Raw genomic sequence first — 23,671 nt, 5'->3', positions numbered from 1 at the left:
TTACTTTACAAAAAATAGTAATAATGGACAGCAAGACATTGTTGCTTCAAAAATTGGTTTGAGCACAGACCTAAAACCTTGCTTCCTAATGCACAAGACTAGACACACACAAACTAATAAACACGTCTAAAAACCTCAGGTAGGGTTTAACAAGAAGAAACTGATGTTTGGGTTGGTCACCTGTCCAGACACAGTCTCAAGTTCTTGTTTTTTAATGCATAAGATTAGACACATGCAATACAGAAAATAAGTAAATGTCACAAAAAAAGTGGGCTAATAAATTGACACACAAAGACTGCGGATTTCAGAAAATAACAGATGAAATCTCTACACTCTACAACAGGGGTGCTCATTAAGTCGATCGCGATCTACCGGTCGATCGCGGAGGTGGTACTGGTCGATCGCTGGTCGATCGCGGCGTGATATTAAAAAAATATCATCCCAGCATCAATGCCGTCACTTGATTGACATACAGGGCAGCCATTCAGATGACAACTGAATGTTGCCCTTCGGGCGACCAATCAAATCAAACAACGTCTCTAAGTGCAGCAGAACTTACGATGTCAGCCTATCATCCACCCCCGTTACTTGATTGACATACAGGACAACCAGTCAGATGACAACTGAATTTTGACCTTTAGGTCACCGCTCATGCGTAAACAACGATGCAAAGTGCTAAGCTAGTTGCGAATTGCGAGATTTTAAGCCCTCGCTAAAGTTTATGGTCACTAAAATGAGTGAAGGAGCTGGACCAAGTAAAAAGGCAAAAACATATCACTTCCATACGGATATGGAATATTATACGGATATTATGATACGGATATTATCCATGACTGATAAACATTTGGAAGTGTGCTTGAGGCTGGCTATCAGCAGCTACTGTCCGGACTATGCATCCCTGGCTGGTTCAATTCAGTGCAAGTCATCAAAGTAAACTCAGGTAATTACAAAAAAATTGTATAGTTAATTATGTGTGTTTTGCAATATTGGCTCATTTGGTTATGTAAGGTACATCAACATACATTGTACGTACAAATAATCCTCAATACATTTGAAAATAAATAGATGTTTTGCATTTTTGTAGTGGGTAGATCATTTTGACTCGGTCATTTTAAAAGTAGCTCGCATGCTGAAAAAGTGTGAGCACCCCTGCTCTACAAGAAGCAATGAAGTCTGTAAAAGTAAATAATTAAAAATAAAAAATCACAAAATTTTTAACTATAATGATGAAAATGGTAATATTAATGATGATTATAATGATGGTAATAGTGATAAAGATTATAACAATAATGATAATAATGATAATAATAATAATAATACAATGAAAATAATAACAGGGGAAACAAGACAGTGGCATGAACATGATTATATCCTGCAAAAAGGGGTAGGCATTTATAAGCTTTTGCTTCAGCCTACTCCTTTTGGGCTTGGGATCAGATAGTTGAATACAAATGTAAATAATGGAAAGTTATATTTTGATTGATGTAAGAAATGCACTGTAATGATTCACATATTTGCCCAAATAAAGGGAAAAAAAAAAAAGTTACTTATGGAGCTGGCGTCGGAGTGAGGCAGCCCAGCGGTCCTATAGGGAGGACAAAAGTGCGCTGATAGTTGCCGGGTGTTTGATTGGGTGTTTTGTTTGTTTGCATGTGTGTTTGCAAAAACAACGGGAGACAATTAGCGCAGCTTAGCTTGCAACAGGTGTCTCCCTCCCACGTGAAGTCGCTATCGTCAAAGAAATAAGCCTCGGCGTCGGGTTTGTTTTAATTGTCGTGTCGGGTGGCGGGTCGAAGCGCTCGTCCAATTCGAGCGGGGAACAAAGCCAACATTGTTATCATGGTCGCCCAGACCCGCCTGCCAATATACCTGCTCTCGCTCCGTCTCGCTCCCTCTCACTTCCTCTCGCTCGTCCGTCTGTTGGGCGGTGAGGCTGGATGACAATGACAAATCAAACCAGTTTTGTTTTCCCCACTTTTTGTGTGCGTGTCTGCCCTCAAGTTCCTCACAATGGGGCTTAGCTTCCACGGCCATTGTGGCTAAGCTGCCATTCTCTCATGCGTCCGGTTTCATGAACCCCAAATCCAGTATCTCCCAAAAGTGAGCACACCCCTCACATTTCAAGCGGCGTTTTTACGACAGTATATCTTGTCATCGGACAACACTGTCGAAAATAAATAAAAGAATGCTGCCCGTATGGACCACAGCTAGAACCACCATCGCATGAAGAAAAGTGAAAGTGATGGATGGCCGGGTATGTCTCCTCCACACCTGAACATCCAGAAGCTCCAACCAGTGGTGCCGTCATGGAGGAGTGGAAGAGGCTTTTAGTTACGTGGAGCTGTGCTCAATTCTACGCCCAAGAGGGTTAAGGCAGTACGAGATAGGTCATTGAATCTCTGGGTGGAACTGTTGCCCAACCAGTCCACATGCGTTTTGTGGACTTGCAGAACGCATTCAACCGTGTTCTTTCAGGAATCCTGCAGGGAGTACTCCGGGAATATGGGGTACTGGGCCACCTAATTCAGGCGGTTTCTGTATGACTGGTGTTTGGTCCGTGTTACCCACAATAGGTCGTCATCATTCCCAGCCAGAGCTACCCTTTGCCACTAATTCCGTTCATGACTTTTATGGACAGAAGGTGCAGTCAGGACAAGCGCTACACTGACTACTCTAAAGAATAAGCATCCTTTCTGGAGCATTGTCCCTTGACAAGATAGAATAATACGCTATGCGCCTTCGGGATGTAAAAAATGATTCCTTCACAAGCAAACAAGTTCAGCGACATCATGAGACTGTGACATCGTTTGTGCGTCTTCTTCCCTCCTGTGTCATCATCTGTTCTTATTCCGCCATGCCGCTGCGATGAAATGGTCCGTTTACATGCGAGCAGGCTGTGCGTGTCGGAGACATTAGCCTGATGGATGTCGGCCAAAACGTCCCCGAAACCTTTTGATTTGCCTCCGCCGCCGTGGGCGCTTATTGTTTAGTGATGACTTTGTTACGTGTTCTTCCAAAATGAGACCGGGGGGCATCAAGACAACGTCACTATGACGGTTGGACCGCTTTTTGTGCTTGCAAAAAGGCTACCTTTTTATGGCGATTTCAGGGGCACGCTTGATTGGCTGACCCGGTGTCACCTGACCGAGGCTCCTTCAGCTCCTCCCACGGATGTGCACAGCATAACTCACGGAAATGATGAATGGGTGGGTGGCTTTATAAGACTTAATACATGCGTGGGGGTGGCTTTAATGCGCTTTCTACTTTCTTTGAGACTATATGTTCATCTGTCAAGTGTCTTCGCTGCTGTAAATCCTTCACTATCGCTCTCTGACTGCGGAGCAAACCACGAGCAGAATGGATGTCGCCTTCGTTTGCGCTGCCTAATGTGCTGATGAAAAATGAAGCGATCCCTCCAGACAGATTAGTCACCAGCGAGGGGGTGTGTGTGTCTGTTTGAAATTTATAAATGACTTTGTCAGAAGCTTGGATTAGGAAATATATCTGCATATGTTAGAGGAGGGGGACGATGCCTTGGCATCCGAGTGCTGTGTTGCTTTCAATGTAACCTTCACATCATTGTCTTCCACAGCGGCCTGTTTATTTTTAATCAAACTGTCATTAGCGGCCATGGAGGGAAAGGTCCCCTGTTACTTGACTGACTTTTTAATGATGTTGTAACAGTAATTCGTGTCCCTCCAGCCTATTTACGGGCACCAAACGTGATAAAAAGCCATCATCTCCCTGACTTTCTTTTCCTTTCTTCCACTTCTGAGACCAAACGTTTGCTTCAAGTTACACTTTTTCAAGGGGAAACCCCCTTTCTCAAGGTCACGATACCGTCTCAGCTCCGCCCGCAGCGAGATGAGCCCACCTTGTGTGTACGCCCACCACTATTGGAAAGTAATTAGTAATTGTTAGAATTAACAATACGGTAATCCGCTTTTCTTTGTGGTTGATCGTTTACAGAATCGAACGCGATAAGTCAGCTGGAGTTCGCCTCGTGTTCGGAACAGTACCTCTAAATCAGGGGTGCTCACACTTTTTCAGCATGCGAGCTACTTTTAAAATGACCGAGTCAAAATGATCTACCCACTACAAAAATGCAAAACATCTATTTATTTTCAAATGTATTGAGGATTATTTGTACGTACAATGTATGTTGATGTACCTTACATAACCAAATGAGCCAATATTGCAAAACACACATAATTAACTATTAACATTTTTTGTAATTACCTGAGTTTACTTTGATGACTTGCACTGAATTGAACCAGCCAGGGATGCATAGTCCGGACAGTAGCTGCTGATAGCCAGCCTCAAGCACACTTCCAAATGTTTATCAGTCATGGATAATATCCGTATCATAATATCCGTATAATATTCCATATCCGTATGGAAGTGATATGTTTTTTGCCTTTTTACTTGGTCCAGTTTTTGCCTTTTTACTTGGTCCAGCTCCTTCACTCATTTTAGTGACCATAAACTTTAGCGAGGGCTTAAAATCTCGCAATTCGCCGACTAGCTTAGCACTTTGCATCGTTGTTTACGCATGAGCGGTGACCTAAAGGTCAAAATTCAGTTGTCATCTGACTGGTTGTCCTGTATGTCAATCAAGTAACGGGGATGGATGATAGGCTGACATCGTAAGTTCTGCTGCACTTAGAGACGTTGTTTGATTTGATTGGTCGCCCGAAGGGCAACATTCAGTTGTCATCTGAATGGCTGCCCTGTATATCAATCAAGTGACGGCATTGATGCTGGGATGATATTTTTTTAATGTCACGCCGCGATCGACCAGCGATCGACCAGTACCACCTCCGCGATCGACCGGTAGCTCGCGATCGACTTAATGAGCACCCCTGCTCTAAAGAGAGCGGTCTGAAACGTCATTTTTCCCCCTTCTTACTTTTGTTTGTCACACTTAAATGTTTCAGATCACAAAACAAATATTAGTCAATGACAACACAACTGAACACAAAATGCCGTTTTTAAATGAAACACTTTATTTTTCCACTTTACACTTTTATATCATTATTTTTGGAGAAAAGAATCCAAACCGACACGGCCCTGTGTCAAAAGGTGATTGCCACCCACACAAAAAACCCCACAACAACATCCAAATAGTTAAGGTCAGTGTTCATGACTCCACCATAAGAAAGACACTGGGTAAAAACGGCCTGCATGGCAGAGTTCCAAGACCAAAACCACTGCTGAACAAAAAGAACATTAATTTTGCCAGAAAACATCTTGATGATCCCCAAGATCTTTAGGAAAATACTCTGTGGTCTGACCAGACAAAAGTTGGACCTTTTTGGGAAGTGTGTGTCCCATTACATTTGGTCTAAAATAACGCCACATTTCAGAAAAAGAACATCCTACCGACAGTAAAATAATGTGGTGGTAGTGTGATGGTCTGGGGCTGTTTTGCTGCTTCAGGACCTGGAAGACTTGCAAACAATCCGCCTATTGGAATCCACTGGAATGTAATGGCGCGCTCCAAGTTGCGCCAATGATGCTAGGAGTCCACTGGGCCGGGTGCCAGTTCGCGGCAAAGATTACGTGATCGGCGTGTAGTGGCTCGCTGTGGCGCTAATTTGTGACATTAATTTGGCGCCACAGCGAACCACTATGCGTCAATCACATAATCTTTGCCGCCAACTGGCGCCGGCCCAGTGGACTCCTAGCATCAAATAAATCAATAACATTTCAAAAGTAAACAACCTAACCCAAAAACATATCAAAAGTGTATTTGACATTAATGTTTTTGTGATAATCAGGTAATAATAACCTCGTATCCATTTGTCCTCGTCTGCCAGTGCCATGAAGGCATCATTCTCTTTAGAAAAGCAGAATCTCTTGTACTGGATCTTGCCGTGTTGTGCCGTGGTGGCTGCAGTGGTTCAGGCTTCATGCAAAAAAAAGATGGCGGCTTACATCATGGGAGCAAGGCTGCAAAGTGTTGGCCGTGTCGGGGAAGCTCACAGACAGGAAGTGACATAAATATTGCATCACTGTGATTGTCCAAAAACTGCCTAAAAATGTGGACGTATGTTCAACTGTGCTTGATTGCGTTCTGCTTGGAGGGCGAGGAGCACACGCGGTTACTTATTCAGCATTCAGCAGCACGGAGATAAGTTGTGGATGCGGAGCTTTAAATCTGAGTAAAACTCAGATTCATGCATGTTTGATCAGCACAGAGGAACCTGCTTCTTCTGCCTTCATCTGGGCGGTCATGTCTCTGTGTGCTTCCAGTCAAGGCCACCATCCTCAACTACCAGAGTCCCACCACCGGCCTCTTCCCGGTCAAGACCTGCTCCACGTGCAAAGAGGCCAGGGTGCGGGACTCCCTGTACTGTGCGGCGGGAGCTTGGGCGCTGGCCATGGCCTACCGGTCAGTCCACGCCGTCGCTCGTGCGCTTGGTGTTACCACTGGGTGTTGGTTTCCTTGCAGTGTGGCCTTTTTTCAAGTGTTTGATTACATGTTAGATTAGAATGAAAATAACAAAATAAATCATAATAAAACAAGCTAAATAATAATTTTTAAAAAAGCTTCCGGCCACAAATGGCCTGAATGTAATCATTCCTTTTTAGCAAGTTGACTTCCTTCCATCTAAATATTGTTTTCTCTCCTGATCATTAATTTGCTTGTGTGATGCAAAACGTACCTTCTTTGTGGGTACCCACCCGGGGGTGATTATCCTTCCATCCCTCTGCTCCTCTGTGATTGGCTCTGTGGGAAGGGAAAAAGCTGCAAGTCCAAAAATGATTAGGATATCGGATGCTGGGGCTTGTCGTCGAACGTGGGGCCAAGATGGGGGCAGCAAAGCAAAATGAGCCACGAGGCCCGTGAGAGGCAGTGAAGACCAAGAGGATGATGAGGCTGATGAAGGAGGGGACGACGAAAAGAAAAGATGGAGGAGTGGAATTAAAAATAGAGCGCCGTGCTGCGATGTGACCGGCGGCAGAACCCAGTCATCAGTCACGGCCGCCTCCTATTAGAACTGTCACTGGGATTTAATTAAGATGATTCTCATCTGACAGCCTCGCCGATGCCGTTGCCTGCGTGTCACTTTTTATAACGTTCCTTCCGTTGGTTTGTATTGTAATCAACATGCATGTGTGATGTTGTCCAGTCTTTCCGAGCCTTTAATTACTTGTCATGTCCCGCTACGCTCGCCGGCCATGTCCTTGCATACCCAATCCAAACCCTTTTTCTCATCGGAAGTCGTTGAAATAGTAATAATCCGTTCCGCGGTTCCGTTCTGCCGTTTTCGTGCACCTTTAATGAAGTATACAGGCGGCGGTATTCTAACAGTCCTAACTAATCGATATTCATGACCGCGCTTCCTATTTGCATATACGAAGGCGTGGTCTGCTTCGTCGGGACGCGTCGTTTGTTGCAATCAGTTGGGCAGGATTCCGTGGGGAACGTCAGACCAGTCGCCAACATAAATGCCAGTCTGACGTGCATCTGCCATACGTGCACGCCGACGGTACTGCTAGCTTTCTTTACGTCACATTACGATACATTGATACATCACAAAATACGACCACCACTTTGGAACACAGCAAGTTATTTTTGCGACACGTAAGATGATGAAGGACACAATCAGCTAAAAAATGTACCACTTCCACAACAAATAACAGGCCACAGTCAACCACGAAACAGCCATCATTTTACATAGCGAGAGATGTCAAATTTTGACGTAGTATTACGTAAGGACTCAAGCTATCACGCCATCTTGTTTTCCAGTCTGTAACCCCAAAGTAGTTATTGCGAAGGCATGTACCACTTAGGTACCTTCTGGTTGTCAAAGAGGATGAAAAGCAAAAGCTTTCAAAGAGCCCAAAGCCAGGCCTCGACCCCAAATGGCTGAAAGACGGCGGTGCTTTTGTTTGGGTGTATGGATGTTTTTAGCTGACAAAAACAATCCTGCAATGGTCAGTCGCTGTTAACTGAAAACATATTCACGTGTTATGTTTTACCATTATTGGTGCAGACGTCACATGTCAGTCACCGCATTTAAAGCGCATGCAAAAACGCGGCGCCATTCATCGGGACGGCGTGCGGCTCCAAATGTAAACAAGTGTCGCATCAGTGGCGAGGCTTTCCCTTACGTCGATGCCCAAAGTCATTATTAGCACGACCTCGTTGCTGAGTGCCAGCTACTCCCTCCCTCCCTCCCTCCCCCACGCACGTATGCACGCACACAAACTTTGCCCACTGCAAATACAGCTGAAATGCAAACGTGACAAACAGCATTTGTGAAGTGAAGTCAGCTCGCTGATCCACACAGGAGCTAATCCTATTAGACGGCAGTCAATTATATCGAAACGGCTCCTATCCTGCTTATTGCAGAGGTTTTTAATACAGTCCTATGCAATAGTTTGGCCCCCCCGACAATATCCATCCTTGTCATTAATAAACCATCGGGTCTTAGGAGCTTGTGGTATTGTGACATATCACATAACGGATCGTAGTATTTCAGGAGTGAAACAGTTATGATGGATGTAACATATTTTCTTTTCATGGTTTCAGTTTCTTTTCTGTCCTTGGAAAGAGCTTTTGCCAAATGATTTGTAAATGAATAAGTAATAGGGGTGCCCAAAATTTTGCATAGGACTGTATTAATTTTTTGCAAACATCCAATCCCAGCCAGAATCTACCAAAATAAAGATTAGACTCCTGTTGTTCATCAGAAAAAAACATCTGTTTTTACTTTTCCTGTGCTTTAGTAATCAGCAGTAAAACATAGGTGAGTATCAGGAAAATATCAGTTTCCGACTAAAAAAAAAAAAAGGGAGACAGCTCAAATGCCTTAACAACTATACCGACATAAACAAAATAATAACAATTTATTAACTATTTGCAATTTTCACATTTGGAACTTAACTATGTGCGTATAAAAACATGTACGTCTTTGCTATTGAATGATTTAGTACGTTTTTTTTTGTTTTTTTTTTGTTTTTTTTTAATAATAAAATGCTCCATAAATATCAAGGTGTATACATGGTAAATATGCAGAAACGCTGGGATTCGGCAGGCCCCTCCCTCGACCACGCCTACTCTGTGGCGATTGGGCTGTTTTCCCCCATGTAACAAATCCGTGTCGTGTGTTTGTATGCTGTATATGTTTGACGTTGTTTGGCGTATGTCCTCTCACGGCGTCTTCCTGCCTTCCAGACGCATCGATGACGACATGGGGCGGACCCACGAACTGGAGCACTCCGCCATCAAGTGTATGCGAGGCATCCTCTACTGCTACATGAGGCAGGCCCATAAGGTGAGCGCAGCGCCACTTGAGGCGTGTCCAGGCCGTGTCAAGGCCTCGGTACTATTGAAAGTAGTGGATGGGATTTAGAGTAGTCAGTGTGCAGCCGGTATAGCAGGATATCCTTCCTTCAGGTGGGATTCCCATGGCGGCGAACCGATCACAAAAGCATTGTTAGACTTGTCAAATTATATTTCAAACAAATAATAACCTCTCATCTGAGCGGGCTTCATCAGTTTTAGCTCAACCACCAGATAGGACAGCCCTAGTCTGAATCAGTGGCCTGATGAACCGCAGCTCCTCGGTGTTGGCGGCACTCGTGCAGCCGTGGACCGTAACACTGCCGTGTTGGTGCCAGCTTGACAATAATGGTTGTGAGTTGACCAGAAGGCTCGGCAAGCTGTACAGAGACTACTCGGAAGTATAGCCAAGTTTACTTTCTGTAGTATTAATACTTGGTCAGGTTTAGTTTGAAGTGTTTGGAGACAACTTTGTACCTTTTAGAATGAGAAAGCGTCTCCAAACTTTTGCTTTCTATATTTTTATATACAGTGCATGGAAAATAATCATATAAGACAGCAAATTATTGTTATTACCATATGGGTGACATATTTGCTGGCATGCACCTACGCAGCGTGTTTCAGCCTCAACGTCTCGCCGTGAACCCGATGACCTAATTTCATCGGCGAGAGCCGCTGTGCTCTTAATTAAAAAGCGGCGTTTACACATTTTAATCACACGTTGGTCGCGGCGCTGTCTCCATCGCTTAACGGGAACACGGAGGTTTTAATCGAGGGGTGACTCCACGGGTCAGATACCACGACGCACAGCCAGCCTTCTTCTGACTGGAGCTCGGACGGGGTCAAAGGTGGCTTTGGCCTCGCTGTTGCTAAAACCGTGCATGGCCAAAGGTTGGGGAGGCTTTTTAGAGAATGTGTAGCGATTATGTACTGATAAAAAAGTAAGCGTAAAAAAGAAAAAGGTAGATAAATATTGAAAAGAAAAATAAAGTAATGTATAAATAAATTAACAATAAATTTACAGTCAATAGAAAATAAAATAAGACATATATACATGAACAATTAACAAAATCAGTAAAATAATTTAATAATAAATGAATCTATTTGTGGGCGGCACGGCGGTCGAGTGGTTAGCGCGCAGACCTCACAGCTAGGAGACCAGGGTTCAATTCCACCCTCGGGCATCTCTGTGTGGAGTTTCCATGTTCTCCCCGTGCATGCGTGGGTTTTCTCCGGGTACTCCGGTTTCCTCCCACATTCCAAAAACATGCTAGGTTAATTGGCCACTCCAAATTGTCCATAGGTATGAATGTGAGTGTGAATGGTTGTTTGTCTATATGTGCAGCAGTCCAGGGTGTACCCCGCCTCTCGCCCGAAGACAGCTGGGATAGGCTCCAGCACCCCCCGCGACCCTCGTGAGGAAAAAGCGGTAGAAAATGAATGAATGAATGAATGAATGAATCTATTTGTTATTTAATTAATTCAAAATACGTAATATTTGATATGAAAGATAAATGACTAAGTATATCCAAAATTGCAGGATATTGATTAGATTAGATTCATCTCATGAAGATTGATGCTTTGTTCACACAGAAATGGAAGGAAAATGTCCTTTTTTGGATCGGCTGCCCCGTTCTTGGGGGGGGATTGGGGCGGGACAGGAAATGAGTGACAGCTGAGAGTGAGACGGGAAAGATGGGAGGAGGCGCCGTGACCATGGAGTGAGCCAGGGAGAGTACAAACAAATGAGGTGAAAGTGGGACAAAGAGACAATTATTTATAACGGCGTTGGGGCGTTGGGGGGTTGGGGGGGGGGGGGCATGGTGGCCCAGCACACTCGCACAAATCTCGGTCTGATGTTTCCCCTGCTGTGTTCCAGTGGACACCATCACCACATGCTTTCATTCACTAAAACAAAGGGATATACACAGTAAACTGTCAATCACAATAAACCATAAAGACGTAGAAAACAGAATTAAAGACTTTGCATTAGTAGCGCACAGCGGAGGAGCAGGCTGTTATTTTTTTTCTTTCTTTAAATGGGTTGATTTAGAAAATGTAAAAGCGGCCCCCGTGGAGAAAGTGGACACCCGTGATAGGCGTACGATAAAGTACACAGCAAAATGTTTGAAGTCTGTTTTCAAGTTCAATAACTGTCGAATGAGTATAGTAAAACTCAAACTGGTGGCCTTGTTGTCGCCTGTGGATGTTCTCATTCATCCAGGTCATCAGGTGTTCTCAGGCCATCGAGTCCATCGCAACTGGACTGTTCAGGTGGTCTTTGAACACCAGGCAGGCTTCATCAGTTCATGTTGGAAGATCAGGTGGGACAAACACGAGCAGAGGGGAGGGTCTTCCTCCCACGTCCAGTCCTTTCCTTCCCTTCCATTCCCGAAAAGATTCAATCATGTAGCCTCTAACAAATCAACAAGTGGCAGCCGCCTTGGTTTCAGGCGGGTCAACCATTGACTCCACCCACCCAACCATCCAACGTCCATTGGTGGTCCTGACGCCACAAAAGAGCCAAACCATTCCCTTCTGGACGAGGCTCTCAGTTCTCAGACCAGAGCTGTCCTATCAAGTGTTTGTCCCACCTGGTCTTTGAGCATCAACTAATGAAGCCCACCTGAAGAGTCCAGTTCATGACGTCGCGTATGTTGATGGTTTGCAGGTTTTGGGCAGATGTTTTGACTCGAGGGGGGGGCGTTTTATCGATGTGTGTGTGTGCACAGGTTGAAGAGTTCAAACAGGACCCGAGCCCCTCCAAGTGTCTCCACTCCATGTTCAACGTGGACACGGGCGATGAGATCCACACCTACAGCGAGTACCACCACCTGCAGGTCAGTTTGTCAGAAAGATCCGATGGTGGCCACCTCGGGACGGGTCAAGTGAGACGGAGACGTGTGTGTGGTTTTCATCTGTAGATCGATGCCGTGTCCCTCTTCCTGCTCTACCTGGTGGAGATGATATGCGCCGGCCTGCAGATCATCTACAACACAGACGAGGTAAACAAACATGGCTGCCAGCGGTTCACCAACTTTCTATTTTTCCAGCCGTTGTGGACGATTAGATAAAAAAAGGTTTCTGACCAAAAGTGCAGCGTTTGAATGCTCAAGGCGAATACGAGACCATCCGCTTTCATGTTGCTTTTTCCTCATTGGAAGGTTTGAGCTGTGCACGCCGTTGGCAGCGTGCCCGTGTGTGCTAATAATGACTTTGGGCGTCGACAGAAGGGAAGCCTAGCCATTGACGCGAAACTTGTTTACATTTGGCCGGGGCGCGCGCCCCTGAATTAATGACCCCCGTTTGAAACACTAGCGTTGACGTCGTTCGGAGCCGCCAACGGTTGTAAAGTCTCCTCATTAGCGCCACGGTCTAACGGCAGAGCTGCACCGCTTTCTACACGAGATAATCCTTTTGGGGGGGGGGGGGTGACACGGTCACGGAGGTGTTCATGAAGCTAATATTTTGGATGCTTCTTCCACAGGAGTTTCCATGACACGTCTCGTATGAAAATGTTCATCTACTTAGTACAGGGGTGGGCAAACTACGGCCCGGGGGCCACATGCGGCCCACTAAGCGTTTGAATCCGGCCCGCCAGTTGCTTTCTAACTTTTAACATACATACATGCTGGCAACATGACTTGCAAGTCGGATGTCTTCTTCAGTAAAAAAAAATAACAATAAAAATAATTTTTAAAAAAATTAATGTAAAATTCAAGTTTGATGTGGTTTGATGTTTAAAGTGCTCTGGAAAAAAGGGATATATGGAACATATTTAAAACATATAGCTAATAATCTGACACGTTTACAGATAGAATTATACAAATAAGTACATAAATAAAATAAATAATAAATATATAAAAATATAATATAATTGATACATAATGTAATAATAATAATATAATTATAATATATATAATAAATTATATATATATATAATATGTAGATTAAATATAATATAATATAATATAATATAATATAATACAATATAATATAATATAATATAATATAATATAATATAATATAATATAATATAATATAATATAATATAATATAATATAATATAATATAATATAATATAATATAATATAATATAATATAATATAATATAATAAATAAAATTAGACAAATAATTCTAGGTGGACTGTTAGAATTATAAGCAAATACAAATATATACAAATAATACATACAAATAAGTAAATAAAATAAATAAATAAATAATAGAAATGTGAAATAATATCATATATTAAATATAATATATATATAATAATACAATTAATATATATAACATAATTAATCAAAATATGTAATAAATAAATAAAATTAGACAAATAATTCAAGGTGGACTGTTATAATTATAAGCGTAAAATAGTGTGTATGTTATAAAAAATATATATTCTGGCCCCCCACACAGTTTTGTTAACTCAGTGCGGCCCACGAGTCCAAAAGTTTGCCCACCCCTGACTTAGTACGTTGTTTACTTTTCACGGACAGTTGAAAATATTTAAGATGTGTAGCAAAGCCTTTTTCCTCATCCAGGTGGGATGCTTTAGTGGTGCTATCACATCCACCAGGACGAAAATTGATGATAACTCTCGGGACAGATACTGTTAGAACATCATGAAAAGGACTCCTTGGCATAACAGGGGAACTGGGTGGGGCATGCAAGTGTAAAAATAAGCTAACCATAGTGTGAATAATGATCCCCTGAATGTGACACAATGATGAATAAACATCATTTCTCCAATTATTCGGCATGCTGGCTGTCCAGGTGCAAGTGGAAGCTGCAGTGCAGCAGTCCTCCAGCCATTTTGTTAACGTGCAGAAAAGCTGCCAAAAAGCTGCTGTCAATCCTCTGAAGATGCTCTATCGACCCCCTCCCAGATGCCGTTTTCACTCGCTGTGTTCTTTTTATCTGCGGCGTGTGTGTCCATGCACTGCATGTACAAAAACACACACACACACACGTACTTGGTAGGGGTGGGCGCGTGTGTTTACGTGTGGCCGGTGGCGTCCATTAAGATGCCATTAAGATACTTAACACTTAATCCCCCCCACTTCATACGTCCATTTTATTTTCACTCCAAAACTAGAAGACAAACGGCAACTCTTCCTCCTCTCCGCTGCTTCTCCCTGCAGCTTTGTCATTTTAGATTACATCTCCAATCATTCAAGAACACACACACACACACACACACACCTGCCTTTTACTCTCAGGTCTTTTCAATGATTCAAAGCCTTCAAGACACAACACATTTTCTGTTCCTACTGCTGACTTTTGATAGTTAATGGAGTCTGTATTCATTCCTGACAAGCGCTCCGTGTGTTTCCATCATGTAAATGTATGTCAATGCCATGCAAGTGTAAAAATAAGCTAACCCCTGCACATGCTCCTCCCCAAAAGTCTGTACAGCCCTACATATTCCAGCTGTATTTCTTTGGATTTATTCCACCCACGGCCCGCCTCCGGGCATGCCCACTGAGCTGTGATTGGTCACATGTCCAAATGCTACTACTAGGAACGCTACTTCCTAATATACCCGTTATATTATAGGAGTTGATAATAAATGAATAAAGTCTCTGGAGAGCTAATTGAAAAGCATTTAGGAGCGATCTACTGGCCGGAGACCCCTGACTTACCGTGGATGAACTCAGAGGCACCGCTGGTGCGGTGGAGCTCAGACGTCGGAGCTTATCCGGCTTACAGCCACGCCCATATAAGGGAGTCCACTCCTCTGTGACGTCACAAAGGGGCCGCTTTACCACGCCTCCTGAAACCGAGCGTGGTGAGCCATCCCAAACTTCTTTCAAACGTGGCGATGTGAAACGTTGGCGCGGTTGAACACCCGACTACAACATTCTAACTACAGAAAAGTGGAAATAGCAATAAGCAGAAGTGTTTTTTATAAGGTTTCACATCCGGCAGACCATTAAAAAAAACATCCACGGGCCACGAATGGCCCCCAGGCTGCACTTTGGACACCACAGTATTTACATATGACAGCCAATACTGTTAAGCCTGTTTACTCCCATGCCAGTTAAGAAACTCATCATGCTAACGTTGTGATATCGATCTCCATGGTGATGTGCCCCCCCCCCCCCCCGCTAATGAAGAGCATCGACCTTTAGAAGCGCATAGACGTGACGCCACGTGTCCTTGTGGACGCCTCATCAAAGCAATCAAGACAAAACATTCCCTAAGTGCCGCCACCCGCCCGTCTCAGCCCCCAAGCACTGGACTAACATTTCTAACCAACCAAAGATCATCTATTCATGCAATTGTATATGTGGCGCATCGTCGTCATCATCATGTTGTGTTGCAGGTGGCGTTCATCCAGAACCTGGTGTTCTGTGTGGAACGGGCCTACAGAGTACCCGACTACGGCATGTGGGAACGAGGCAGCAAGTACAACAACGGCAGCACCGAGCTGCATTCCAGGTCAGTCGGGTCAAATGAACTTTGAAGAGCTTTCCTCCATCCTACAAAAGTATTTAACCCTTGTATTATGTTACGGGTCAATTTGACCCGTTTCAGTTTTTGTGTTGACCAAAGTACTTTTTATCCTTTCTGTTTCTTCATGAAATTTTGTGACTTTTCCTCATCTAGGGTCATTAACACAAAAACTGAAACGGGTCAAACTGACCCGTAACATAATACAAGGTTAACTAGCATGATTTGTTAACAAATCAGTTTTTGTGTTAATGACCCTAGATGAGGAAAAGTCACAAAATTTCATGAAAAAAAAGAAAGCATAACCAGTACTTTGGTCAACACAAAAACTGAAACGGGTCAATTTGACCCGTAACATAATACAAGGGTTAACAAATCATGCTAGTTAACCTTGTATTATGTTACGGGTCAATTTGACCTGTTTCAGTTTTTGTGTTAATGACCCTAGATGAGGAAAAGTCACAAAATTTCATGGAAAAAAAAAGAAAGGATAACCAGTACTTTGGTCAACACAAAAACTGAAAACGGGTCAAATTGACCCGTAACATAATACAAGGGTTAAAAATAAGAATGTAAAGAAACGTAGGAGTTGTCTGTGTCGTTATTGGCCCTCAATACGGCAGTTAGACATCAAGAGATTTATGTGAAGGGCTATAACACGTACCAACAAATACAAATAGACGGTGTAGACGTCATCTGCGTTGCCCCCTGCAGAGCGGAGGATGTTCGGCTGGCCAGATGTGGCTGAGCCATCAGAAATCCTCGATTCCCCACAGCAGAACCAAAGCGACGTATCTGTGGAAGGAAAGGGAAAACGTACCGCATCGTCAGCATCATCAAGGAATCCGAAGAGTCCCACGCGTGGCCACCATGAAGCCGTCGGCTACATTCGGCTATCGATCCCCGCCCCGCTAACGACATTGGACGTATTCTGACGCGTCAGCAGACTTGCCGCCATGTTTCCTTCCCGCCTCGGGACACTTTGGCAGAGTGGAAACGACACGGCAGTGAAATTGATTCACATTGCGCTGCGGTACAATCACAGTCGGCAGCCATGCAGTGGCGTGCCGCATTCGGACTAAATTGCGGTCACGTCTTCCTTATCGCGTGCACGCGTGTCTGCAATGTCTCACGTTTCTATTTCTTCTCTCCAGCTCGGTAGGTTTGGCCAAAGCTGCTCTGGAGGCCATCAATGGATTTAACCTGTTTGGAAACCAGGTAAGCAGGAAACCCCACTGCTACTAACTGCTGTGCACTTGGAGGCCTAGACTCTATACCAGACACGGGGGGGGGGGGGGGGTCCAAAGTACGGCCTGGGGAGCACTTTAAAAATATAGAACTGTACAAGAAAACTAAAACAAAGCAAAACCCACAAGAGCAGCAAAAATGGAAAAATCAGCCCTAATTTGACAAGAATAACGTCATAATATTATGAGGAAAATAACATCATTTTAGACACAAAGTTGAAATATTCAAGAAAAAGTACATTCTTTTTTAGTCTTAATATTATGAAAAAAAAAGAAAAAAAATCGTAAAATTACATGGATGTCCAATATTGGCTTTTTTACCAAAAACTGATATGCCGATATTGTCCAACCCCCGATACCGATATCAGCCGATATCTCCTGTGATGGAATGAACACATACATACGTGTTGTATATTTTTTTATATCGCTTTGCATGATCAGGAAATAATCTGATACCGATAATTATCGGAATATTAAAAAAAACAGCTTGCAAACTGAGATGCAATATAATATGCAATATTCATTTCACAATATGCGGCCCACGCTGGAAAAAGTGTTAAATAAACATGTCAAATGTTCGATGTTAACAATGATTCGGAGTGCATGAGAAAGTTGGAAGGATAATAAAAGATGGTGAATGCCGACCAGCCGTGATGCTTCAGGCGTCACATCATGAGGTTGCCTACAGCCACAGCAGCCCATGACCGTGAACGTTGTTGTTTATTCACTGAATGCACTTACACCGACTGCTCACTGGAAGTAACGCTCCAAAACGTCCTAGAGAGTGTGAACTCCCCATGAAAGACGCTTTGCAGCCTTGAGAACTTGGAGCGTCTTGCGTGATGCGACGTTGCTGCGGTGAAGACCATCGCGGCCCGCATTCGCTTCCCGTCTTTGATCGGCAGCCTCAACACATCAGCGTTTAATTGTCGTTTTCCAGCCTAGCGTGCCGTGATGAAAGAAGCCGCTAATGGATGTGGCGTCTGTGTCCACCGCTCTCTCGTGTTGGCTCAGCTCCTCCTTCCTTCCTTCCTTCCTTCCCTCTTTTCTTTCTTCCTTTCTTCCTCCATCATTCCTCTGGTTTCCCCGGCCCGTGGATCACGATGGCGTCACGTTTCCGTCTTTGTGCCTTGTGAATAGCGGCGCCGTGTTGAGTTTTAGGAAGTTCGGATTTTCCCCATCATGGCCGCCAGCCTCGCAGCTGATAAAAGTGATCGATTTTATTAAGCTATTATTTATTTCTTGTGCAATATTTCTTTCAGATTTTGACTCGTGTTTATTATGTTTATATATTTTATATTTTCTTACATACATTTATTTTAACTTTTGAAATTGTATACATAATTTGTCATTTTTTTTTTTTCAACCATAATACTTGTGTGTGTATATATTAATATTATTAAATATATACATATAGATAGCCAAAAAAACATATAATTAATATTATTAAATATATACATATAGATACCCAAAAAAACCATATAGACATATAAATACATCTTTGGGAGCGAGCGTTGGAGTTTTTAAGCAGGTCTAACTCCGTACGTCAAAACGACAAAGTCAACTTTGGCGACTTGTGTAGCGCTAGCTGCACTTTAGCTAACATCCTTTAACCACTTCATCTGCGTCCTACTTAGCGGAGGCCACACCCACACGGCGGCCATGAGGCGTTCCACAGAATCGGAGCACGTTGGAATCACGACTGCTGATTTTTCCACCATCGGCGCTGACCCACAATCCAACACACTTTGCATACTGCGACAGGAAGTAGGCTGCTGATTTGACTAAAAGCCTCGCTCAGATGTGTTTTCGGGTGGGGGGGGGGGCAGCAAAAAGCAGAGCGAGGCAATAATCGTACATAATGCATGGGACTTACATTAGAAAGTGCTTAGCAGGTGCGGGCAGAGAAGACGATGGCTGGATGTCAAAGACCACCAGCGCCGCTTGGTTTCAAGTAAAAGCGCCAACGGTGAGGCGCTAAAGTGGCCGACACGTTTTTTTTTTGGAGCAAAGTGCGAACTCTTGACTCGCTGTTGTTCAAGCACTCCCACGCTGTACTTGAAAATCCGTGTACGAGCCGCAAATATCTCCCGGTGCGGAGGAGTTGAATGTGCTTTTTCTTGTCAAATGTCTGTTTGGAGCGGCGGTCATGTTGGGGGGGGGGCGGCCGTTTAAACACTCAATGTGATGTGTTTGCACGTGCAGGGCTGCTCCTGGTCGGTGATCTTTGTGGACCTGGACGCCCACAACAGAAACAGACAAACGCTTTGCTCCCTGCTGCCCCGAGAGTCCCGCTCCCACGTGAGTCCGCCATCCACTCTTGGCGCAATAATGATAATGTCGGCCTAAACATACGTAAGTTTTACGGAAATCGAAGTAAGTATACGCTATTTCTAGGAAAAGGCTGTCCTCCGCTCGGTCAAAAGGGAGGGCAGTACTTGGATGCGACCAGTGGAGGCACTGTTGAGCAACACGATGCCAGCTGGGTGGTTAAAGTAGCATTAAAACAGGAGTTCAGGACATTCGCAGCGATATCCCGTTAATATAAATGATAGCTGATGCAGCGATTGTTTATCCACAATCAAATCTATACGCAGTGAAATAAAAGAAATGAATTAAACAAAAGTAAAAAATGAATCACAGCCAAGGTTCATACAATTAGTCATTTTTTGGGTGTGTAGCGAAGCCTTTTTTTTTCAAGTTGCAAAGTTCTATACACCGTGAAATAAAATACACGAATAAAAACAATCAATAAAAGTTAAAATCAAACCCTAATCAAGTTTCATACAATTTGTCTTTAAACTTTGTTTTTGGGACGTGTAGCGAAGCCCCCCCCCCCCCCCCCCCCCCCCCCCCAAGTTGCAAATCTCTTATTCTATATATGCTGAAATAAAATTAAGTAAAAAAATAAGAGGAAATAACAAATCCTTTTTTTGGGGTGGGGGTTCAAGTCTCCTATGTCAAATAAAATAAATGATTTTTTCAATTACGTTTTTTTTATGTGTAGTGAAGCCTCTTGATGTGGCTCACGAGTGGCAGCCCAGAGGCCATTTTCCTCACGTTTGGTGCCTGCAAACGGGCTCAAGTCAGAGTCATCTTTTGCGTAATAGGGAACCTTATGCCAATATGCCGTAACAAATGCCAATCAAAAGTTTGGAGACACTTTGTCATTCAATCGAATGCTGTAGTGTCTTTATACTTTTGACTGGTATCATATGCATTTGCCAGTTGCATTCACTTGCCTCAGTTTGATACACAAAACAAAAGTATAATATATATTTTAAGATGTGTAGTGAAGCCTTTTTTGGTCACTTTTGCTTATCTATGTGTATCTATTGGCGGTCCGCGACTTGGTCAAGTGGGCGCTTTTTCCTAAAACTCTGCATTTTAGCACCGATCACGCTGGATTGGCTCTAATCTTAAGTGTTTCCTCTCGGAGGAGCTGCGGTGCGCTCCTCGCCCCAACCCCCCCCCCCACTGCCCCCCCCACCCCCAGCAGCTGTGATCTTCATCCTCCTCTTCTGCCATCGGACTGAAATAGAAGCCTGCCAACACGCGTGCCAAAGACTTTAAAAGGTTAATTGCACACATCAGACAGATGTCAAGATGTCAGCGGGTGTCTGTAATTCAACAATGCGCGCCACTCACAGGGGGCGCTTATTACGCCGCGCATCACTATTGACGCTCCGGTGTCGCCGGGGCGCTGGGGGGGGGGGGGTTAAAGTAGCTGCAGAGCCAGCGAGGCAGAGTTCCTTCTCAGGGAAATGCAGGATGAAAATCCCTTCTCTCCCGGGTTGCAGAATGGCCTCCATCAGGCGGTGAGGGGAGGAGGCTAATGAGAGCATCGGGGGGCCATGACGGCTGTGGGATGCTGAGGAGGAGAAGAAGAAGCTGGCGGCGACATGACAGGCTTTGTGCCGGAGGAGGATGATGTCGAAAGAAGCAGAAATATCAATCCTAATCCCGCCACCTCCTCGCCTGTGACGGAGGATTGGAATTCAATATTTCATTTGGGACGCATTCGATCGCCGTCCGTCAAGAGACGCCGGGCGTTCCACGTGAGCAGCGGGCGCTCGTCATGCTAAGTTGTCGCTCGCATAAGAAGGCGACGTCTCGTCAATTCTCATCGTTAAATCATAAGAACCTTGACTTGAACTCATGAAGTCCCGAAGAAATGACGGAGAGGAAAGATTTTGGAGTCTAAGTCATGTGACGTTCTCAGGATACGGCAGCTAAACCTCACTCGCTTCTTTGTCATGCTAGCTCATTTTAAAGCCATCTAACCATTCTAACCATACGATGATGGATGGAAGGAACCCTGAATGATGTAACGTACTGTACATATAGAGTAGCACAGGGGTGCTCACACTTTTTCAGCATGCGAGCTACTTTTAAAATGACCGAGTCAAAATGATCTACCCACTACAAAAATGCAAAACATCTATTTATTTTCAAATGTATTGAGGATTATTTGTACGTACAATGTATGTTGATGTACCTTACATAACCAAATGAGCCAATATTGCAAAACACACATAATTAACTATTAACATTTTTTGTAATTACCTGAGTTTACTTTGATGACTTGCACTGAATTGAACCAGCCAGGGATGCATAGTCCGGACAGTAGCTGCTGATAGCCAGCCTCAAGCACACTTCCAAATGTTTATCAGTCATGGATAATATCCGTATCATAATATCCATATAATATTCCATATCCGTATGGAAGTGATATGTTTTTTGCCTTTTTACTTGGTCCAGTTTTTGCCTTTTTACTTGGTCCAGCTCCTTCACTCATTTTAGTGACCATAAACTTTAGCGAGGGCTTAAAATCTCGCAATTCGCCGACTAGCTTAGCACTTTGCATCGTTGTTTACGCATGAGCGGTGACCTAAAGGTCAAAATTCAGTTGTCATCTGACTGGTTGTCCTGTATGTCAATCAAGTAACGGGGATGGATGATAGGCTGACATCGTAAGTTCTGCTGCACTTAGAGACGTTGTTTGATTTGATTGGTCGCCCGAAGGGCAACATTCAGTTGTCATCTGAATGGCTGCCCTGTATATCAATCAAGTGACGGCATTGATGCTAGGATGATATTTTTTAATGTCACGCCGCGATCGACCAGCGATCGACCAGTACCACCTCCGCGATCGACCGGTAGCTCGCGATCGACTTAATGAGCACCCCTGGAGTAGCACCACGGCCACAGTGGAGTCCATCCGCATTGAATCCAACATCGTTATTATCCAAGGTGGTTAACAAAAACACCAAATGGCGAGCGGTTCCATGTGGTGTTGTTTTTCCAGACCTCAGCTTGGTTGAAGTGGTTTTCGCCAGAGACTTTAATGACTTTATTTCTTGCTGTTAGAACACGGACGCGGCCTTGCTCCCGACCATCAGCTACCCCGCCTTTGCGGTGGACGACGACGCCCTCTACAGTCAGACGCTGGATAAAATCATCCGCAAGCTGCGGGGCAAGTACGGCTTCAAGCGCTTCCTCCGCGACGGCTACCGCACCTCCAACGAAGACGAGAACCGCCGCTACTACAAACCCGCGGAAATGAAGGTGGGAACATTTTGTGAATTTTAATAGTCTGTGTTCCACAATCTGGAAAAGTGCGTTTGAAATCGCTTTGGCAGCTTTTTGGTTTGTGGGAACAATGGAGGATCAAGGACAGACACCTGAGGAACACCGCAATACGCTTATTAACTTTACTACCAAAGTTTCATATGCAGAAGGACTTTTTTTGTCTTTTTTTAAATTTTCTAAATATTTAAACTTTCTTCTTAAAACCTTTTAATATTAATAATAATATTTTTGGTAATATTAAGACTTTATTCCAATATTATAGATATTATACTTTCCTAAAAAATACTTTGAATTTTATTTTATTTCTCATAATATTGCAGCTTTAAAATATATTTTTTTCCTCAGCTTTCTTCATGTAAATTTTCATAATTATTGTTTCACTAACATTTGGACTTTATTCTCTTATAACATTTTTGAAAACTTTGTTGTTTTATTAGTTTTATTAGATTTTTTTTTGTTTTTTTACTGCTGTTTGCTATGTATAGAATGTGCCGTGGGCCTTAAATGGCCCTCAGGGCCCCATTTTGACACCTATGACCTAATACATCCACATGCTTCCATATCCATTTTTAAATTGTGCAAAAACGAGTCATCATAGCTCAACTCGTCATTGGCGCTTCTCCACGGGCCAAATCCGGTTCCCGGATGGATGTGGCTTTCCAAGCGTAATAAAAAGCTAATCCAGGACACACAAATGCAACAACGGGCGCTGCCCTCAATCTCCTCTGGGATAAAGTCAGCATGTGTTATGGTTTGGACTGTTTCCTGTGAAAAGATGGGGCAAAAAAAAGTTTGTTTTTAAACACTTCATAGTTTATTATTGAGAAGTTTAATTTGGATTAATATTAATATTAAGCAGTAATATTCCCAGCTCAGTGACAGGCAGTCCGGTCCCGATGCCGGAGGGAGGGGTGAGCATCCTCCCAGCACGTAATAGAAGTCTGGGGTCGACCTAGCGTAACGCAACGGAGTCAAGTTGTTTACCTTTGACAGAGTGCGGCCACTCGTATGATCGACAGTTTAACCAATCAGCCGAGTCGCTCAAGCACAAAAAAAATCCTTGAGACCTCAGTCGGTTTGCCG

The 23,671-nt window shown here is 43.7% G+C and overlaps 1 protein-coding gene across 7 annotated transcripts in view; it reads left to right on the top strand.

Moving 5' to 3' along the window:
• phkb (phosphorylase kinase, beta) overlaps positions 1–23,671 on the top strand; it is a 71,279-nt gene that overhangs the window by 6,799 nt on the left and 40,809 nt on the right. For 5 of the 7 annotated variants that reach the window (XM_058088777.1, XM_058088774.1, XM_058088773.1 and 2 more), the window contains 8 exons: positions 6,256–6,394; positions 9,188–9,287; positions 12,028–12,135; positions 12,220–12,300; positions 15,622–15,737; positions 16,904–16,967; positions 19,202–19,297; positions 22,367–22,564. In XM_058088777.1, the coding sequence (XP_057944760.1) occupies positions 6,256–6,394; positions 9,188–9,287; positions 12,028–12,135; positions 12,220–12,300; positions 15,622–15,737; positions 16,904–16,967; positions 19,202–19,297; positions 22,367–22,564 (902 nt within the window). The remainder of the gene's footprint in view (positions 1–6,255; positions 6,395–9,187; positions 9,288–12,027; positions 12,136–12,219; positions 12,301–15,621; positions 15,738–16,903; positions 16,968–19,201; positions 19,298–22,366; positions 22,565–23,671) is intronic. The other 2 variants (XM_058088780.1, XM_058088778.1) reach the window with 1 other exon arrangement.

This window comes from Doryrhamphus excisus, chromosome 12 (genome assembly GCF_030265055.1).
Source record: "Doryrhamphus excisus isolate RoL2022-K1 chromosome 12, RoL_Dexc_1.0, whole genome shotgun sequence".
Lineage (NCBI taxonomy): Eukaryota > Metazoa > Chordata > Actinopteri > Syngnathiformes > Syngnathidae > Doryrhamphus > Doryrhamphus excisus.
The sequence above is the reverse complement of the archived record's forward strand: the minus strand, read 5'-3'. Positions and strand labels throughout refer to the sequence as shown.